This window comes from Pelophylax lessonae (assembly GCF_965119305.1).
Source record: "Pelophylax lessonae genome assembly, chromosome: 1".
NCBI classification, from domain to species: Eukaryota; Metazoa; Chordata; class Amphibia; order Anura; family Ranidae; genus Pelophylax; species Pelophylax lessonae.
The window spans coordinates 510613269-510628745 of record NC_138768.1 but is presented as its reverse complement, the minus strand read 5'-3'; the positions used below and the strand labels follow the sequence as shown (position 1 = coordinate 510628745).

The following is a 15477-nucleotide window of genomic DNA, read 5'->3' as shown; positions in this document are numbered from 1 at the left end:
TGGTGTGATCACCCTTTGCCTTCAAAATAGCATCAATTCTTCTAGGTACAATCGCACATAATTTTTGAAGGAACTCAGCAGATAGGTTGTCTCTTTATATAATCCCAGACAGACTTGATGTTGTTGAGATCAGGGCTCTGTGGGGCCCAAATCATCACTTCCAAGACTCCTTGTTCCACTCAAAAGGAAGCTGCTATTTCAATATTCAAGATTCTTGAATCTCCACTCAGTGTGATTTAATGCAATCACCCTTGGCAAAAGTGGCAGGGGAATATAAAGGAGTAAAAGCAGAAGTCCTGGAGTCTTGAAGCATAGAGTAGACTTCGTGCTTGTGCTTTTAGACCTTTAATCTTAAGGTTTACCTGAATCAGGGAATCTACCTTTTATGAGTAGGTGGAACATTGTAAGCAAGCATCACTGTTCAGTAGGTCGTCTCCTCTTCACATCTAACATTTGACACTTTTCTCAGCTGATCGTCCACTAATCTCTTTATCAATTTAACAAAGTCTGAGCAAGAACTTTGTTCATACACTGAGATTAAAAAAAACTTTTTTCAAATCAAAGTTTAACTTATGCCTACCCAAATTTTTATATTTGTATTGTTTTCTAATGGTTGATGAAGCTTAACAAATGTATTTATTTTTCTACAGATACAATCCCAGATGACTATGAAACATTTAAAGAGCAGAGGAGAAAAGCCTGAAATAAAAACCACTTGTATGTCTTCATATAAATTTAGGAGTGGGTGCCCAGTGCATTTTTTCATAAACACCTGTCATACCCTCACCTGTCTCAAATACCTAAATACAATATAAAGACTGGTTTTCTGCACAATTTATTTTCTATGCAACTGCTACTGTAAATTCTACATACATAAGAGAAAATGTACACTTGTGATTGTGAATTTCTCACAGTTACTTAATAAAGGGCATGGTATAGAAATAAAAGAAAATTCTTCTAAGGTCATTGCAAATCTTACTCTGGCATTAATTGATTTTCCTAATGGATTAGAGACTTTGCAAACTGCATGTTCACTTAGTGGAGTAAAAAGGTGAAGCTGATCTTCCCATTTCCCCTGCACTTAAGAAAAAGGCAAGCAATGTAAAAAACCCTATAAGCTAAAGCAGCAATTTAGGGAAGCAAATTGGTGAATTCCACACATGAGCTCCCAGCTTTATCTCCCTAGTATTAACATTACAGGTGGTTCCACCTTTGCTGAAAGCATAGAACAACACAGAGGGCACGTAGAACTTGCGCATTATTCTCAATACATGGTTTTATTGAATAAAATAGAGGTGAATGTAGTCATAGTACTTGTGTCATAGCATTACCATAAAATCATCCGCTTAAATCTATATGTGAAAATCCACAACACTTGTATTTACATTGGCTATTGCGTTTCAAGGTTTCCCTCTTCTTCAGAGCCTACAGAACATGTCAATTTCACATACTTATATATGGAGTACATTAGGGATAGACCAATATGTTTTTTCCAGGGCCGATACCGATACCGATATTTTGGTCACAATGTATCGGTATCGGCCGATATGGGCCGATATTCTGCACATTCAATCACACATCCAATGCAGAGTGACCAGTGCCCCCATCTAATGCAGAGTGACCAGTGTCCCCATCAATGCAGAGTGACCAGTGCCCCCAACAATGCAGAGTGACCAGTGCCCCCATCAATGCAGAGTGACCAGTGCCCCCATCAATGCAGAGTGACCAGTGCCCCATCAATGCAGAGTGACAAGTGCCCCCAACAATGCAGAGTGACCAGTGCCCCCAACAATGCAGAGTGACCAGTGTCCCCAAAAATGCAGAGTGACAAGTGCCCCCAACAATGCAGAGTGACCAGTGCCCCAACAATGCAGAGTGACCAGTGCCCCCAAAAATGCAGAGTGACCAGTGCCCCCAACAATGCAGAGTGACCAGTGCCCCCAAAAATGCAGAGTGACCAGCGCCCCCAACAATGCAGAGTGACAAGTGCCCTCATCAATGCAGAGTGACCAGCGCCCCCCATCATGCAGAGTGACCAGTGCCCCCAACAATGCAGAGTGACCAGTGCCCTCATCAATGCAGAGTGACCAGTGCCCCCAACAATGCAGAGTGACCAGTGCCCCCATCCAATGCAAAGTGACCAGTGCCCTCAACAATGCAGAGTGATCAGTGCCCCATCCAATGCAGAGTAACCAGTGCATGGGGATTAGAGTGCCGCCTGATTACACTAAGAGCAGGGTTCTTTCTGCTTACGGGCACTCTCATGTGAAGTCCTGCCTCCTGGACCGCCTCCTATTATATGGGCCAATATTCTGCACATTCAATCACACATCCAATGCAGAGTGACCAGTGCCCCCAACAATGCAGAGTGACCAGTGCCCCAAACAATGCAGAGTGACCTATGCCCCAAACAATGCAGAGTGACCAGTGCCCCCATCAATGCAGAGTGACCAGTGCCCCCAACAATGCAGAGTGACCAGTGCCCCCATCCAATGCAGAGTGACCAGTGCCCTAAACAATGCAGAGTGACCAGTGCCCCATCCAATGCAGAGTGACCAGTGCATGGGGATTAGAGTGCCGACTGATTACACTAAGAGCAGGGTTCTTTCTGCTTACGGGCACTCTCATATGAAGTCCTGCCTCCTGGACTGCCTCCTATTATATGGGCCGATATTCTGCACATTCAATCACACATCCAATGCAGAGTGACCAGTGCCCCCATCAATGCAGAGTGACCAGTGCCCCCATTTAATGCAGAGTGACCAGTGTCCCCATCAATGCAGAGTGACCAGTGCCCCATCAATGCAGAGTGACCAGTACCCCATCAATGCAGAGTGACAAGTGCCCCCAACAATGCAGAGTGACCAGTGCCCCCAACAATGCAGAGTGACCAGTGCCCCCAAAAATGCAGAGTGACAAGTGCCCCCAACAATGCAGCGTGACCAGTGCCCCCAACAATGCAGAGTGACCAGTGCCCCCAAAAATGCAGATTGACCAGTGTCCCCAACAATGCAGAGTGACCAGTGCCCTCATCAATGCAGAGTGACCAGCGCCCCCATCAATGCAGAGTGACCAGTGCCCCCCAACAATGCAGAGTGACCAGTGCCCTCATCAATGCAGAGTGACCAGTGCCCCCAACAATGCAGAGTGACCAGTGCCCCAATCCAATGCAAAGTGACCAGTGCCCTCAACAATGCAGAGTGACCAGTGCCCCATCCAATGCAGAGTGACCAGTGCATGGGGATTAGAGTGCCGCCTGATTACACTAAGAGCAGGGTTCTTTCTGCTTACGGGCACTCTCATATGAAGTCCTGCCTCCTGGACCGCCTCCTATTATATGGGCCATTCAATCACACATCCAATGCAGAGTGACCAGTGCCCCCATCAATGCAGAGTGACCAGTGCCCCCATTTAATGCAGAGTGACCAGTGTCCCCATCAATGCAGAGTGACCAGTGCCCCCATCAATGCAGAGTGACCAGTGCCCCATCAATGCAGAGTGACAAGTGCCCCCAACAATGCAGAGTGACCAGTGCCCCCAAAAATGCAGAGTGACAAGTGCCCCCAACAATGCAGAGTGACCAGTGCCCCCAACAATGCAGAGTGACCAGTGCCCCCAAAAATGCAGAGTGACCAGTGCCCCCAACAATGCAGAGTGACCAGTGCCCTCATCAATGCAGAGTGACCAGCGCCCCCATCAATGCAGAGTGACCAGTGCCCCCCAACAATGCAGAGTGACCAGTGCCCTCATCAATGCAGAGTGACCAGCGCCCCCAAAAATGCAGAGTGACCAGTGCCCCCAACAATGCAGAGTGACCAGTGCCCTCATCAATGCAGAGTGACCAGCGCCCCCATCAATGCAGAGTGACCAGTGCCCCAAACAATGCAGAGTGACCAGTGCCCCCAACAATACAGAGTGACCAGTGCCCCCATCAATGCAGAGTGAACAGTGCCCCCAACAATGCAGAGTGACCAGTGCTATCAACAATGCAGAGTGACCAGTGCCCCCATCAGTGCAGAGTGATCAGTGCCCCCATCCAATGCAGAGTGACCAGTGCCCCCATCAATGCAGAGTGACCAGTGCCCCAAACAATGCAGAGTGACCAGTGCCCCAAACAATGCAGAGTGACCAGTGCCCCCATCAATGCAGAGTGACCAGTGCCCCCAACAGTGCAGAGTGACCAGTGCCCCCATCCAATGCAGAGTGACCAGTGCCCCCAACAATGCAGAGTGACCAGTGCTCCATCCAATGCAGAGTGACCAGTGAATGGGGATTAGAGTGCCGCCTGATTACACTATGAGCAGGGTTCTTTCTGCTTACGGGCACTCTCATATGAAGTCCTGCCTCCTGGACCGCCTCCTATGATAGAAGTCACCAGTGTGCTATCATTGGTAGGAGATGGTCCAGGAGGCGGGACTTCATTTGAGAGCGCCCGTGCCTTACTGTTTAATCTTTTGGTTGTGCCCATCCTTCTCCATTACTTCCTTTTTGCGGTGCCACATGAACATACAGGTGTCACAGTTGTTCCCTCAGCACATAAAGTTCCCTCCCTGGTCGAACACAGATGACCAGGGGCCCACAATGGTCTTACTTTTCATTTGGACTTTACGCACCTTGATGGGTGCGATGAAACGCCTTCGATCTCTTGGTTACCTAAATACAACAACAACATGAGTGAAGGGATTGCCATTGCAATACTCAAAGAAGTTACTTAGTTCTGTCTCCGATCCATCCCACACAATTAATATACAGTATCCTCTTTGCTGTTTTTTTTCACATTATTTGATCATTTTATTTTACAAAGAGTTCAGCAGCCAGCTGATGTGTAAAAAAACATAATAATATAGATTCTGTTCTATGCAGGAAATCAGTAAATTCATTTGAAAAGAAACCACTACTTACACTAGGCCCATGGATGAGTCCAGTCAAAATGAACAGAACAGACACACAATAAAGACATCAGGTGTTACCAGGGAATCTGAGTGTGCAAATAACAGTTTGTACCTCACCAGGGCCGCTGATGGTGGGGGGGGGAGACCACCAGTCCTCCTGTAGGGGGCCCGGGCACACAGGGGTGCCCGAACAGCAGAGGGAATCAGTGCGGTCAGATAGAGGGGCAATTACAGGATGCCCTGTGCGACTCTCTGCAGCAGCTGAAAACCTATTTCTCTCCTGCTTGCTTTCAGCTGCTGTAAGGAGAAACACAGACACAGCCCCCCCAACCCCCCCCTCCCCCCGCTGGCTTCCCTGTTCCATAAAAAAATACCAAATTGTAAAAATATAATTAAAAAAATGTAAAATAAAATTATTTTAAAACATTTAAACCTTCTTTTTCATTATAAAATATTTTTTTAAATATGTAAAAGACAATTTAAAAAAAAGGGCTAATTCACACAACTTCTTTGTTATTTTTGTGTCCTCTAAGAACGATTTTAGTACATTTTTAGGCCCCTTTCACACTAGTGCGACTTGTCCCGCGATTTTGGACCGCAAAATCGCATGACAAGTCGTTTTCCATTATTTTCAATGAGCCCCATTCATATCAGTGCGTTTTGAAGTCGCACCGACTTCAAAGTAGTTCCTGCACTACTTTTCCACGATTTGATTGCGTTTTGAGCCATAGCCATTGCTTTCAAAATCGCGGCAAAGTCCCATCAAAATTGCGCCGCAAAATCGCGGTAAAATTGCGTCGCATAAGTGTGAAAGGGGCCTTAGTGAAAATGTTGTTTTGCTATATACAAGGGGGGGCCCTGCCAGGTAGGTTGTATGGGGCCCCGTGATTTCTATCAGCAGCCCTGTACCTCAGTAGTTAGTAACTAAGTTGTTTTTGGCAACTAAGTTTAGCTAATTAAAATTTTAAAGCATGAATTTGACATTTAAAAAGGGAGCTGATGTTTTAAACCCCAGGTTGGTCTAGTCTTAAAGAAAACTTTTAGGAAATTTAAAAATTCACAAAATGTGTTTAATTCCCATAATTTATGCTAATTAACAAAATGATTGATTCTCTATAAGCTTGCTAACAATGTGCAGTGCCTTGGTCGTTACTGGCATGGCCTTGCCTTTTGTAATTTTTCTTCTTTTGTTAACTTATGACGAACAATTACGACTACTGAGACACTTATCAGCTCCCTGAAGTGGTCAGATTTGTTGGTAAGAAGATGTAAGGAACACATTACTTTAGCTCCAGAGCAAGAGCCCATTCACACTAGCGTGACTTGTGAGGCAACTTGTGTTGCCCCAGGTAGCTTGACATAACAAAAGCAATGTTAATCAATCAGTGCCGTCTTAATTGGCACTACTGAAGTTGCTCCGACTTCAGAAAAGGGTCCTGTACTACTTTGAAGCGACCTGTGATCCGACTGTCCCATATACTTCAATGGGAGTTGCCTCCTTATCTTAATTGACACGACTTGTTATCAGACTTTCCAGGAAGAAGAAAGAGATTAGCCAGGCATTCCCCACAGACAAAGTCGCCTGTCTCTTCAAAGTAGTGCACAAGTCTCTTCCAAGTCTCTTCCAAGTCTCTAAACAAGTCTCTTCAAGTCACGGGGCGACTTTCTGGTAGTGGTAGTGTGAACCAGCTCTTAGTTGATTTGTTTTGGAATTTGTTTAGTTTATTTTAGTTTAATTAAATTTAAAATTTTCTAAAGAATTCCAAATTTTCGTAATGATTCGAATTCAGTGTGAAGAATAGCTGGTTGTTAGGGAGCAGACCGGAAAGCCGGTCGCCATGTCCTTAAAATGTTACTAAACCCACAACAGTAAAATCTGTCTGTAGATGCAGAATAGCATGCTTGTTATATATACTGTGTAACTTAAGTGATTAATCCTCTGCATTGTGTAAAAAGGCTGTGTGATCCTGTATGCACAGATCCTCCCCCACCTGCATGTTCACTCTGGACAAGTCCAGATAAGCACAGTAGGTGTAGTTCAGCTGAACATGCTCAGTTTGGTCTCTATTGCTTGATAGGACACTTCCTGGTTTTAGCTGAGCTATTCAGGTAATATGGTATTAACTTTTACACATTTGGGCGTGTATACAGATCCTAAATGACAGCTCAGTCCCTCCCTCTTCCTCCATGTCCAGTAACTAAAAAAGAACACAGTGGATGAGATTTCACATCTTGATTGATGGATGATCTGTCTCCCATAAAAGCATGAGGACACAGGCTATAGGGGATTTCAAGAGGCAGTGATTCCATAAAGGAGAGAACACCACTGTACTGTACATATTTTTGCAGTGTTCATTTTTTTTTTTATATTTATCATTTTATTTGAGTTTTCAAAGAAGTCATTACAGAATATATAGCACCATATTAAGTCACTGGGTTACAAAGACATTATCTACATCAGTTTTCTCATCTCCGGTATCTAATAGAATCCTCCCGAGATTTCCAACTCATTGATATATGGTCATTTATCGAATAATCAGCTAAGGCAAGATATTGTTAAGACAGCAAGTCTCCTTCTCTGTTCCTACTCATTCAGTCCTTGCCTTTCTTTACTTCGTTGTGCTTTAATTTAAATGACCCTTAGCCTCTACTCTTGTCCTTGTTTCCCCTTCTTCTTCTATCTGTTCATTCCCTTCCTTCCCCTCTTTTTTATCTAAATTACCCCCCCCCCCCCTATCCCCTCATTCATACCCACTATCACTCAGCCCACATCCCCATACAACCCACAACAACGACAACAACAACCAAAAAAAAAAAAAAAACATTCAAATTAATTCTCCTCCCTTCCCCTATGTCTCCTCTCTCCCTCAAATGGGGCTAGGGACTCCATCTGTGTTTTGAGATGGTGGTACCAACAATTGTTTACCTATATCCGAAGATATAAATAAATTCCATGTTCTCCATGTCTTTTTATATTGCTCCTGTTTGTGTTGTGAAGAGAGCACTAGGTCCTCCATTTTATTAATGTGTTCTAGTTTTCTTACCCATTCAAACAATGAAGGGGCTTGTCTTTTTCTCCAGTTTTGGGGAATGCATGCTCTTGCGGCATTCATCATGTGTGGTAGTACTGATCTTGCGTATTTCCTCTCTGTCTGCCCTGGTATCTGTAAGAGACAGAAGGCAACTTCTCCCTCAATTATAAAGTCTGTTACTTTTTGGACTATGTCCCCAATCTCTGACTAAAATTTCTTTATGTCTGGGCAGTTCCAAAAGATGTGGTATAATGTGCCTTCCCCTTCTCCACATCTCCAGCACCTATCCGATTCTTGGGTGTACCACCTATGCATTTTAACTGGTGTGTTATACCACCTCATTAGGATTTTATAGTTTATTTCCTGAATTTTAGTGCATTTAGTTGGTCTAAATATTGCCCTAAACATGCTCTGTTTCTGTATATCTGTTATCTCTATATTTAGATCCGCTTTCCATTTTTCCAACCATTTCAAATTCGGTTGGTCCAATGGGGTGTTCAGCATTTTATATAGAATAGATAGTGGGCGATCTATACCTCCTGTTTTCTCGCATAGTTTTTCAAAGTGTGTCAGTGGTTTCTTAAATTTTTCCGGTTCCGGCAGCGACTCTAAAAAGTGTCACAGTTGAAATGCTTCCCATAAGAGTAGCCTATATGGTCCCTCCTCATCTGTCAATCTACCAATTGGGGGCCACATCTGCTGGCTCGCAAAAGTTTTGATGCCATCTTGTCCTGTTTCCCACAGTTTTTTTAAATGCTGTCTCTCTAGACCTGGGGTGAATTTAGGATTTCCCAAGATCGGGTATAGTGGGGAATCGATTGAAGTTAGGTTTTGTCTCAGGGTCTGCTGATATCCTATTCTTATTGTATTTCCCAACAAGGGATGTGTTTTCAAAGATCTGGGGAGTGTCTTATAGCACCAAATTGCTCTCTTTAATGAGACCATCGTTTGAGCCTGTTCCATTTGGACCCACCTTTTCGTTTCCTGATGGTGCCACCAGTCCAATATTCTATTTAAATGGATGGCGTGGTAATATCTACGCAGGTCAGGTATAGCTAACCCACCCATATTTTTGGGAAGTGTTATAGTATTACGCGCTATACGCGGTTTTTTACCCGCCCAGATATATCCTCCAAACACACCCTGTATAGCTTTGAAAAAACTGTTAGGCTTCTTTCACACGGTCCGCCTCCGCAGGCGGATCCGTGTTGCTCAGCGGGGATCGATCCGCTATCCCCGCTGAGCCAGGCGGATGACAGCTCCGTCTCCGCTTGCAGAGCGGAGAGGGAGGTGTCTCAGCCCCCGTTGCCCTCTATGGGGGATCGGAGGAGAGCGGACTGCTTGTCTGCTCTCATCAGATCCGCTCCGCTCCGATTACTGAACGGATGGAAAAATAGGGTTTCCATCCGTCCAGATTTCAGCACAGGATTGGATGCGGATGGCAGCGGGTGTCAGCGGAGGTGACCTCCGCTGACACCCGCTGCCTTATAGAGCTGCATGGAGGATCCGATCAGATCCGCCTAAAAAACTGACAGGCGGATCTGATCGGACCGCCCGTGTGAAAGAGCCCTTAGGAATTTTAACTGGGAGCGCTCTCATAATATATAAATATTTTGGCAAAATATTCATTTTAATCAAATTGCCTCTTCTAAACCATGAATGAAGGCCTCCCCTCCATTGTTCCAAAGTTTTCCTTGTCTCTCCAATCAGGGGAGTGAAGTTTAGTTCATATATCTGGGTTAGATTTGCGGGTATATAAGTCCCTAGATATTTCACTGCTTTCTCTACCCATGAAAATCCGAAATTGCTCTTTAATCTATCCTTACTTGCTTTTGATAAACCCACACCCATTGCTTCGGATTTCCTATAGTTTATTTTGAAATTTGATAATTCCCCGTATTGTTTGATTTCCTCTAGGAGTACTGGTAGCGATATTCCTGGCTCTGTCAATGTGAACAACAAATCATCTGCATATGCTGCAGTCTTATATTGTTCCTTACCTACCAAGACTCCTTTTATATCCTGATTTAGTCGGACTTTATTCAGAAAGGGCTCTAATGTCAGCACAAAAAACAGGGGGGACAATGGACACCCCTGTCTTGTGCCATTTTTTATACTCAAAGGTTCCGATAGCACCCCATTTGCCTTTACTCTTGCGGTCGGGTTGGAATATACCCTGGTTATTCTTTCCCGCATTATTTCGCCTACTCCTATATACTTGAGCACCGACTGCATAAAGGTCCATTCAACTCTTTCAAAGGCCTTTTCTGCGTCGGTGCTCAGTATGATACAAGGTGTTTCTGCTTTGGTGACTATATGAATTAAGTTAAGAACTCTTGTAGTGCTATCCTTTGCTTCCCTCGACGCCATAAAGCCCACTTGATCTAAGTGTATTATTTTGGGGAGTACCTTTGCCATCCTTGCCGCTATGATTTTTGTATAAATTTTTAAGTCCAAGTTCAGGAGCGAAATGGGCCTATAGCTTCCGCAATTCAAAGGGTCCTTACCCTCTTTCAATATTAACGTTAAATAGGCAGTTAATGTATCCCTAGATAAAGTTCCCTCTGGGCCTCATTCATTAAACAGTCTCTCCATGTATGGTCCCAGAATGGGGGCCAATACATGGAAGTACTGTGATGTCAGGCCGTCTGGGCCTGGCGCTTTGCCACTTTTCATACTTTTTATGGTCTGTTCTATTCCCTTCTGTGAAATATGCCTTTCTAGGTCCTCTTTATCTTCCTCGGAGAGTTTCGGTTATATAGCAGTGAATAAAAATTCCTAAATTCTTCCGTTATTTGATCCGGCAATATTTTTTTTACTCCTTCTGGAGACACAATTTGTGGGATATAGGATCTTACTTTTTGATTATGCACAGATCTTGCTAACGCTTTTCCGCATTTGTTCCCTGACTCATACGTAATTTTCTTTGATACTTGTATCGCGGCTTTAGCTTTATAATGCATTAAATCGAGTATTTGCTTTCTTACAAGAGTCAATTCCCCTACTGCTATATTTTCCTTTTTTTTTTTTGTGTTCTGTTTCTAATATTCTAAGCTTGTCTAGTAATGCTAGTAGTTGTTTATTCCTTTCCCTTTTTATTCTTGCACCATGCTTAATTAAGATTCCCCTTATCACTGATTTGTGTGCCTCCCATAACGTGCCTATCGCACAGCCAGGTAGATCATTAAGATCAAAGAAATCCTTAAGTTCTTTTTGTACCTCTGACCTTACTTCCTCTATCTGTAACAGATTTTCGTTTATTTTCCAGAATCTTTGTTTAGTTGCTTTAACTGTAGAGATGTTATAGATCATTGACACCATTGCATGGTCTGACCATGAAATGTTATCGATGTCAGTGTGTTTTACCGCCAGGAGATGGGCATGTGGCACTAGAAAAAAATCTATTCTCGAATAGGTCCCATGCGGGTGTGAAAAAAATGTATACTCCTTTTCAGTTGGATGTTGGAGACGCCATACATCTATCAATTGTTCTTTATGTATATTCTTCCTCATCCGCCGACACATCCCAGCAGATGAAGTAGGTTTGGTTCTGGAGGCATCAGCCACGGGAGACAGCGGTGTATTGAAATCTCCTCCCAAAATCAGTTGGCCTTGAGTAAATTCTCTGAGTACATTTAATGTTTTAGTGACAAATCTGTCCTGTTGCTTGTTGGGAGAATATAATGTAGCAAATGTCATCTGCAATTCTCCTATTTTCCCTTTTAGGAAGAGATATCTACCGCTGTCATCACATAGCTTCTCCTCCAACCGCCATGGTATCTTACTATCAATTAATATTGATACCCCTCTTGATTTTGATTGTGGGTAGGTTGAGTGATATATATATGGGAATACATTGCTTTTTAGATATGGTAAATTCTCCGATCTAAAGTGCGTCTCTTGTATAAACGCTATATTCGCCTTCACTCTTTTGAGTTCTGCTAATAATATTCGCCTTTTTTCGGGTGTATTTAGGCCCTTTGCATTAATTGAGACAATCTTTATATTCTCCATTTACACCTATCACAGTGCGCTACGTAAGCAAAGGCTGAGGAGCAGGGGAGAAAGGGAGAGGGAAGGAAAAAAAAAAAACTCACAACACAATCACTCACTCAGTCTTTTATTCAACCACCTCACATTATTTCATTCACTCTCGTGCCCTTCCCTGTGGATCTTTACCCTACCGGGTAGAACTAGTAGCTCTTCCCGGTCAAATCCAGGTCGGATTTTTAAATCCTTCCAACACACGGCATTTTACTGCCACCTGTGTGTTCTAACTTTTTCAGGGAAATACCTGTGACAATCCCCTCTGTCCCCGTTTCTCCCTCCCTATACTTATTTATATACTTGTTTACTTTTATTTCTTTATATCCGCCATCCATCCCTTTCTTTCCTCTCTTCCAGTCCTCACTGCGTACCTAACCCCCTAGCTTCCTATACCTCTGTGTTACTGCCCTCCCATACCTCCACGTTTATCTTAGTTTATCCTGGAGCCTTGATGTCTAACCATACCTTCCCCAAAACAACCATAGGTACGCAAACCCAAAAAAAAAAAAAAAAAAACAACCCCCCATATACCAATGACCCAATAACGTGTGAATCTCCCATTCCCCTCAAAACTCTAAAAAACTCTACTTAATAGGGGCTATTGTACCCCAAATCAACCCTGTGTAAAAAAAAAAAAAAAAATTTATAAAAAATAAACATAAAGTGAGCCCGGTAATTACTACCGACTGTGTGTCTTAATATGGGGTATTATACCCTTAAATTCATCGTGAAAAGAGTGAAAACAAGAGAAAAAAAAAAGGGGAATATAATATTAGAACCTGGGGGAATAGGAGGTCAGTGAGGAGAATAACCTATTCTGTATGCAGCTTTCACATTTAACCGTCCTAGCCCACTCTTGTTTCTCACTGTAATACTGGATTTCTCTATCTCCCTTTTTCTATTAACTTGCAGGGGTCTATTAATTTGGGGCGGGGGTCTGGGGGATCTGGTCCCAAAGCTTCCCACAGTCTCCATTGGTATATTCTATGTTCAATTCTGTGCTCTATTATATACTAAAAAAAAAAAAAAAAAAAACAGAAAGACCCAGAAAAAGTTACAATAACACTTCTGTTAAAAATTAATACAGTAGTGAAGAATATACCCCTAATTTCCATATACTCTTAGTGCATGAAAATAAAAAAAATAAAAAAATCAGAGAAACCCAAAAAAAGTGCAACAACACTTCTATTAAAAATTAATACCTTGGTAAAGAATATATCCCTCATTTCAATATGCTCTTAGTGCAAGAACAAATAAAAAAAATAAAATAAAAAAAAACCCAAAGAGAAAAGCTTATCTTAAAAACTCTGGTGACTTAATCCAGTAAGGGGAATTGTGCCCCTACATTCCCTGTGCTCCCAGTGTCACAAAAAAAAAAAAAAAAACCCAAAAAAACCCCCAAAACCTCCTCCGCAGAGTATACAGGGGGGGGGGGGGGCTCTAGACGGAGGGACCTATTCCCTTCATCCTCAGCCCCTACCTCCCAACTACCAACAGGATTGCGTCCCCCCTCGTCCTTACTGACCTCCGGAGTCCCCCAGAGGCCCGATCCCCCTCAGCCCCCAATGTGATGACCCTAAAGCTCTAATCCCTCCCCTCCCTCCTCCCCTCCATCTCTCGGGGTTGTGGGAGGTCTCTAAGCGGGTTCCCACTGATTTTCCCCAACCAATTTGGGATCTCTATCGCCGGGACCCCTAGGAAATCAAAAAAAGCCGTCCTATCTTGAAAATTGCGCAACGTGAAGAAGCGACCATCTCTGTTAAATGTTGCTGTAAACGGGAAACCCCATCTATAAGTACATCCCTCTCGCTTAGCTAGTTCCAAAATGGGTTTCAGCATAGCTCTTCTTTTTAGAGCTCCTTTAGAGATATCTGAAAAAACCTGAATGGTCATTCCTTCCATTTTCCACTCTCTAGTGTTCCGGGCCAACCTCAATATCAGTTCTTTCTGGGCATAGTAGTGCAGTTTGCATATTACATCTCTTGGTCTTTCCTGATCTCTCTTCATTGGGCCGGGAGCCCTATGAATTCTGTCAAACTCTATTTTACCCGGGTAACTTGCCCCCATAATATCCTTGCATAGGTTGTTTACTGACTCTTCCAACTGTGTATTTTTTAATGATTCTGTTAGGCCTCGGATTCTTAAATTATTGCGACGGCTTCGATTCTCCATATCTTCCATCTGAAGCTGTAGCCTAGCCTCATTTTCACCCTGGTGTTCTACCTTCCTCTCCAATACTGCTAGCCGTTCTTTTATTGCAACAATTTCTGCATCTTCCTTTCTTTGATTAGTGGACAATACTTGGATCTCTTTTTTAATGAGCTGAATTTCCTTTTTATGGGTCTCCTCTACCCGATTCACTAGCTGTTCCATGTCCTTTTTGGTAGGGAGCGAACTAATCATGGCTCTAAATTCCGCCATTTGCGCTGCCCATTGAGCGTTCGGGGAGGGTAAAGACTGTTCTTTCTGGAATTTGGAATCAGACCCAAGGTCTCTTTCCTCTAGGGGTAACGTAGCTCTAGAGTCTATGATGTCACTAGATTCCCAATCTGTCTGTGTGTCCCCCATTTCTGCCATATTGCTTGCTATTGTAGTTTTTAGACTGGTAGAAAGGAATTTCCTTATCTCTCCTTCTGGTTTCCCTGGGGTTTTCCCAGTATTCTTTTTAATCTTGCGTTTTTTTGTAAGGGTCATACTAGCTCTTTATCTTCCGGAAAGTAGGACAGTGATATAGCACTAAAGGGCACCCTTCCGTTTTCTGGGGTATTTTATCAAGCCGTGTATATTTCCAAGCTTATGTACCCCTCAACACAAGTTCAACAGTTTACTGATTTCTCCCAATGTTCCAATTCTATGTTAGTCTTTCCCCTTTGCTCTCTATCAGTCCATGGGTGATAGGAGGTAATTGGCTTTGTTTCCAATTTTACCGATCACATCCTCTTCTATCCCCTTCCAGACTTGTCCCCCATGTAACCATATATCTATGTTACACTACCAAGAACTCTGGCAATTTTGTTTTGTTCATAAATTCTTAGTAGCTATCAGGGGGTTTCACTCACGGTTTTAGGGAAAAAAAAAAGTGCCCTTTCCAGTACTCTCTCTTCGGGGGGTCCTGTGCTTCTGGATCTGTGTTTTCTCCAAATTGCCTGTGTCAGACCATGCAGCCGTGGATACTGAATGGAGAAGGTAGGCTGATACCGCCGCTCTTGTCTGTTGTAGGGATCTCTCCTGGCTTCCGCTCAGTTAGTCAGCGGCACTGATCTGCGGGGACTGGATATCCTTCAGACCGTAGGTTCTGGTATCAAGGGATTCGGCCGCGGGGCATGCCACTCCACATGGGCCAGTGGTGGCCACCCCCGCCGCCGCGCCGGCCGCACAGCCGCTCTCTCCCCCCACCTTGTACCGGGCTTCAGGTGCGTGCAGGCTAGCGGTGATTGTCCTGCGTCTTGAGTCCCGGTACCTCCGCTTAGCGGACTGCCTGTGGCGGACGCCGGAGTTTTTCCCGG

At 43.8% G+C, this 15477-nt stretch overlaps 1 protein-coding gene across 1 annotated transcript in view; it reads left to right on the top strand.

Annotated features, from left to right (window-relative positions):
* The window catches only part of COMP (cartilage oligomeric matrix protein), a 186356-nt gene extending 185432 nt beyond the window's left edge, over positions 1 to 924 (top strand). Inside the window, exon 19 of the mRNA XM_082243515.1 lies at positions 651 to 924. Within this exon, the coding sequence (XP_082099641.1) occupies positions 651 to 703 (53 nt within the window). The 3' untranslated portion in view covers positions 704 to 924. The remainder of the gene's footprint in view (positions 1 to 650) is intronic.
* Positions 925 to 15477: the final 14553 nt, after the last annotated feature.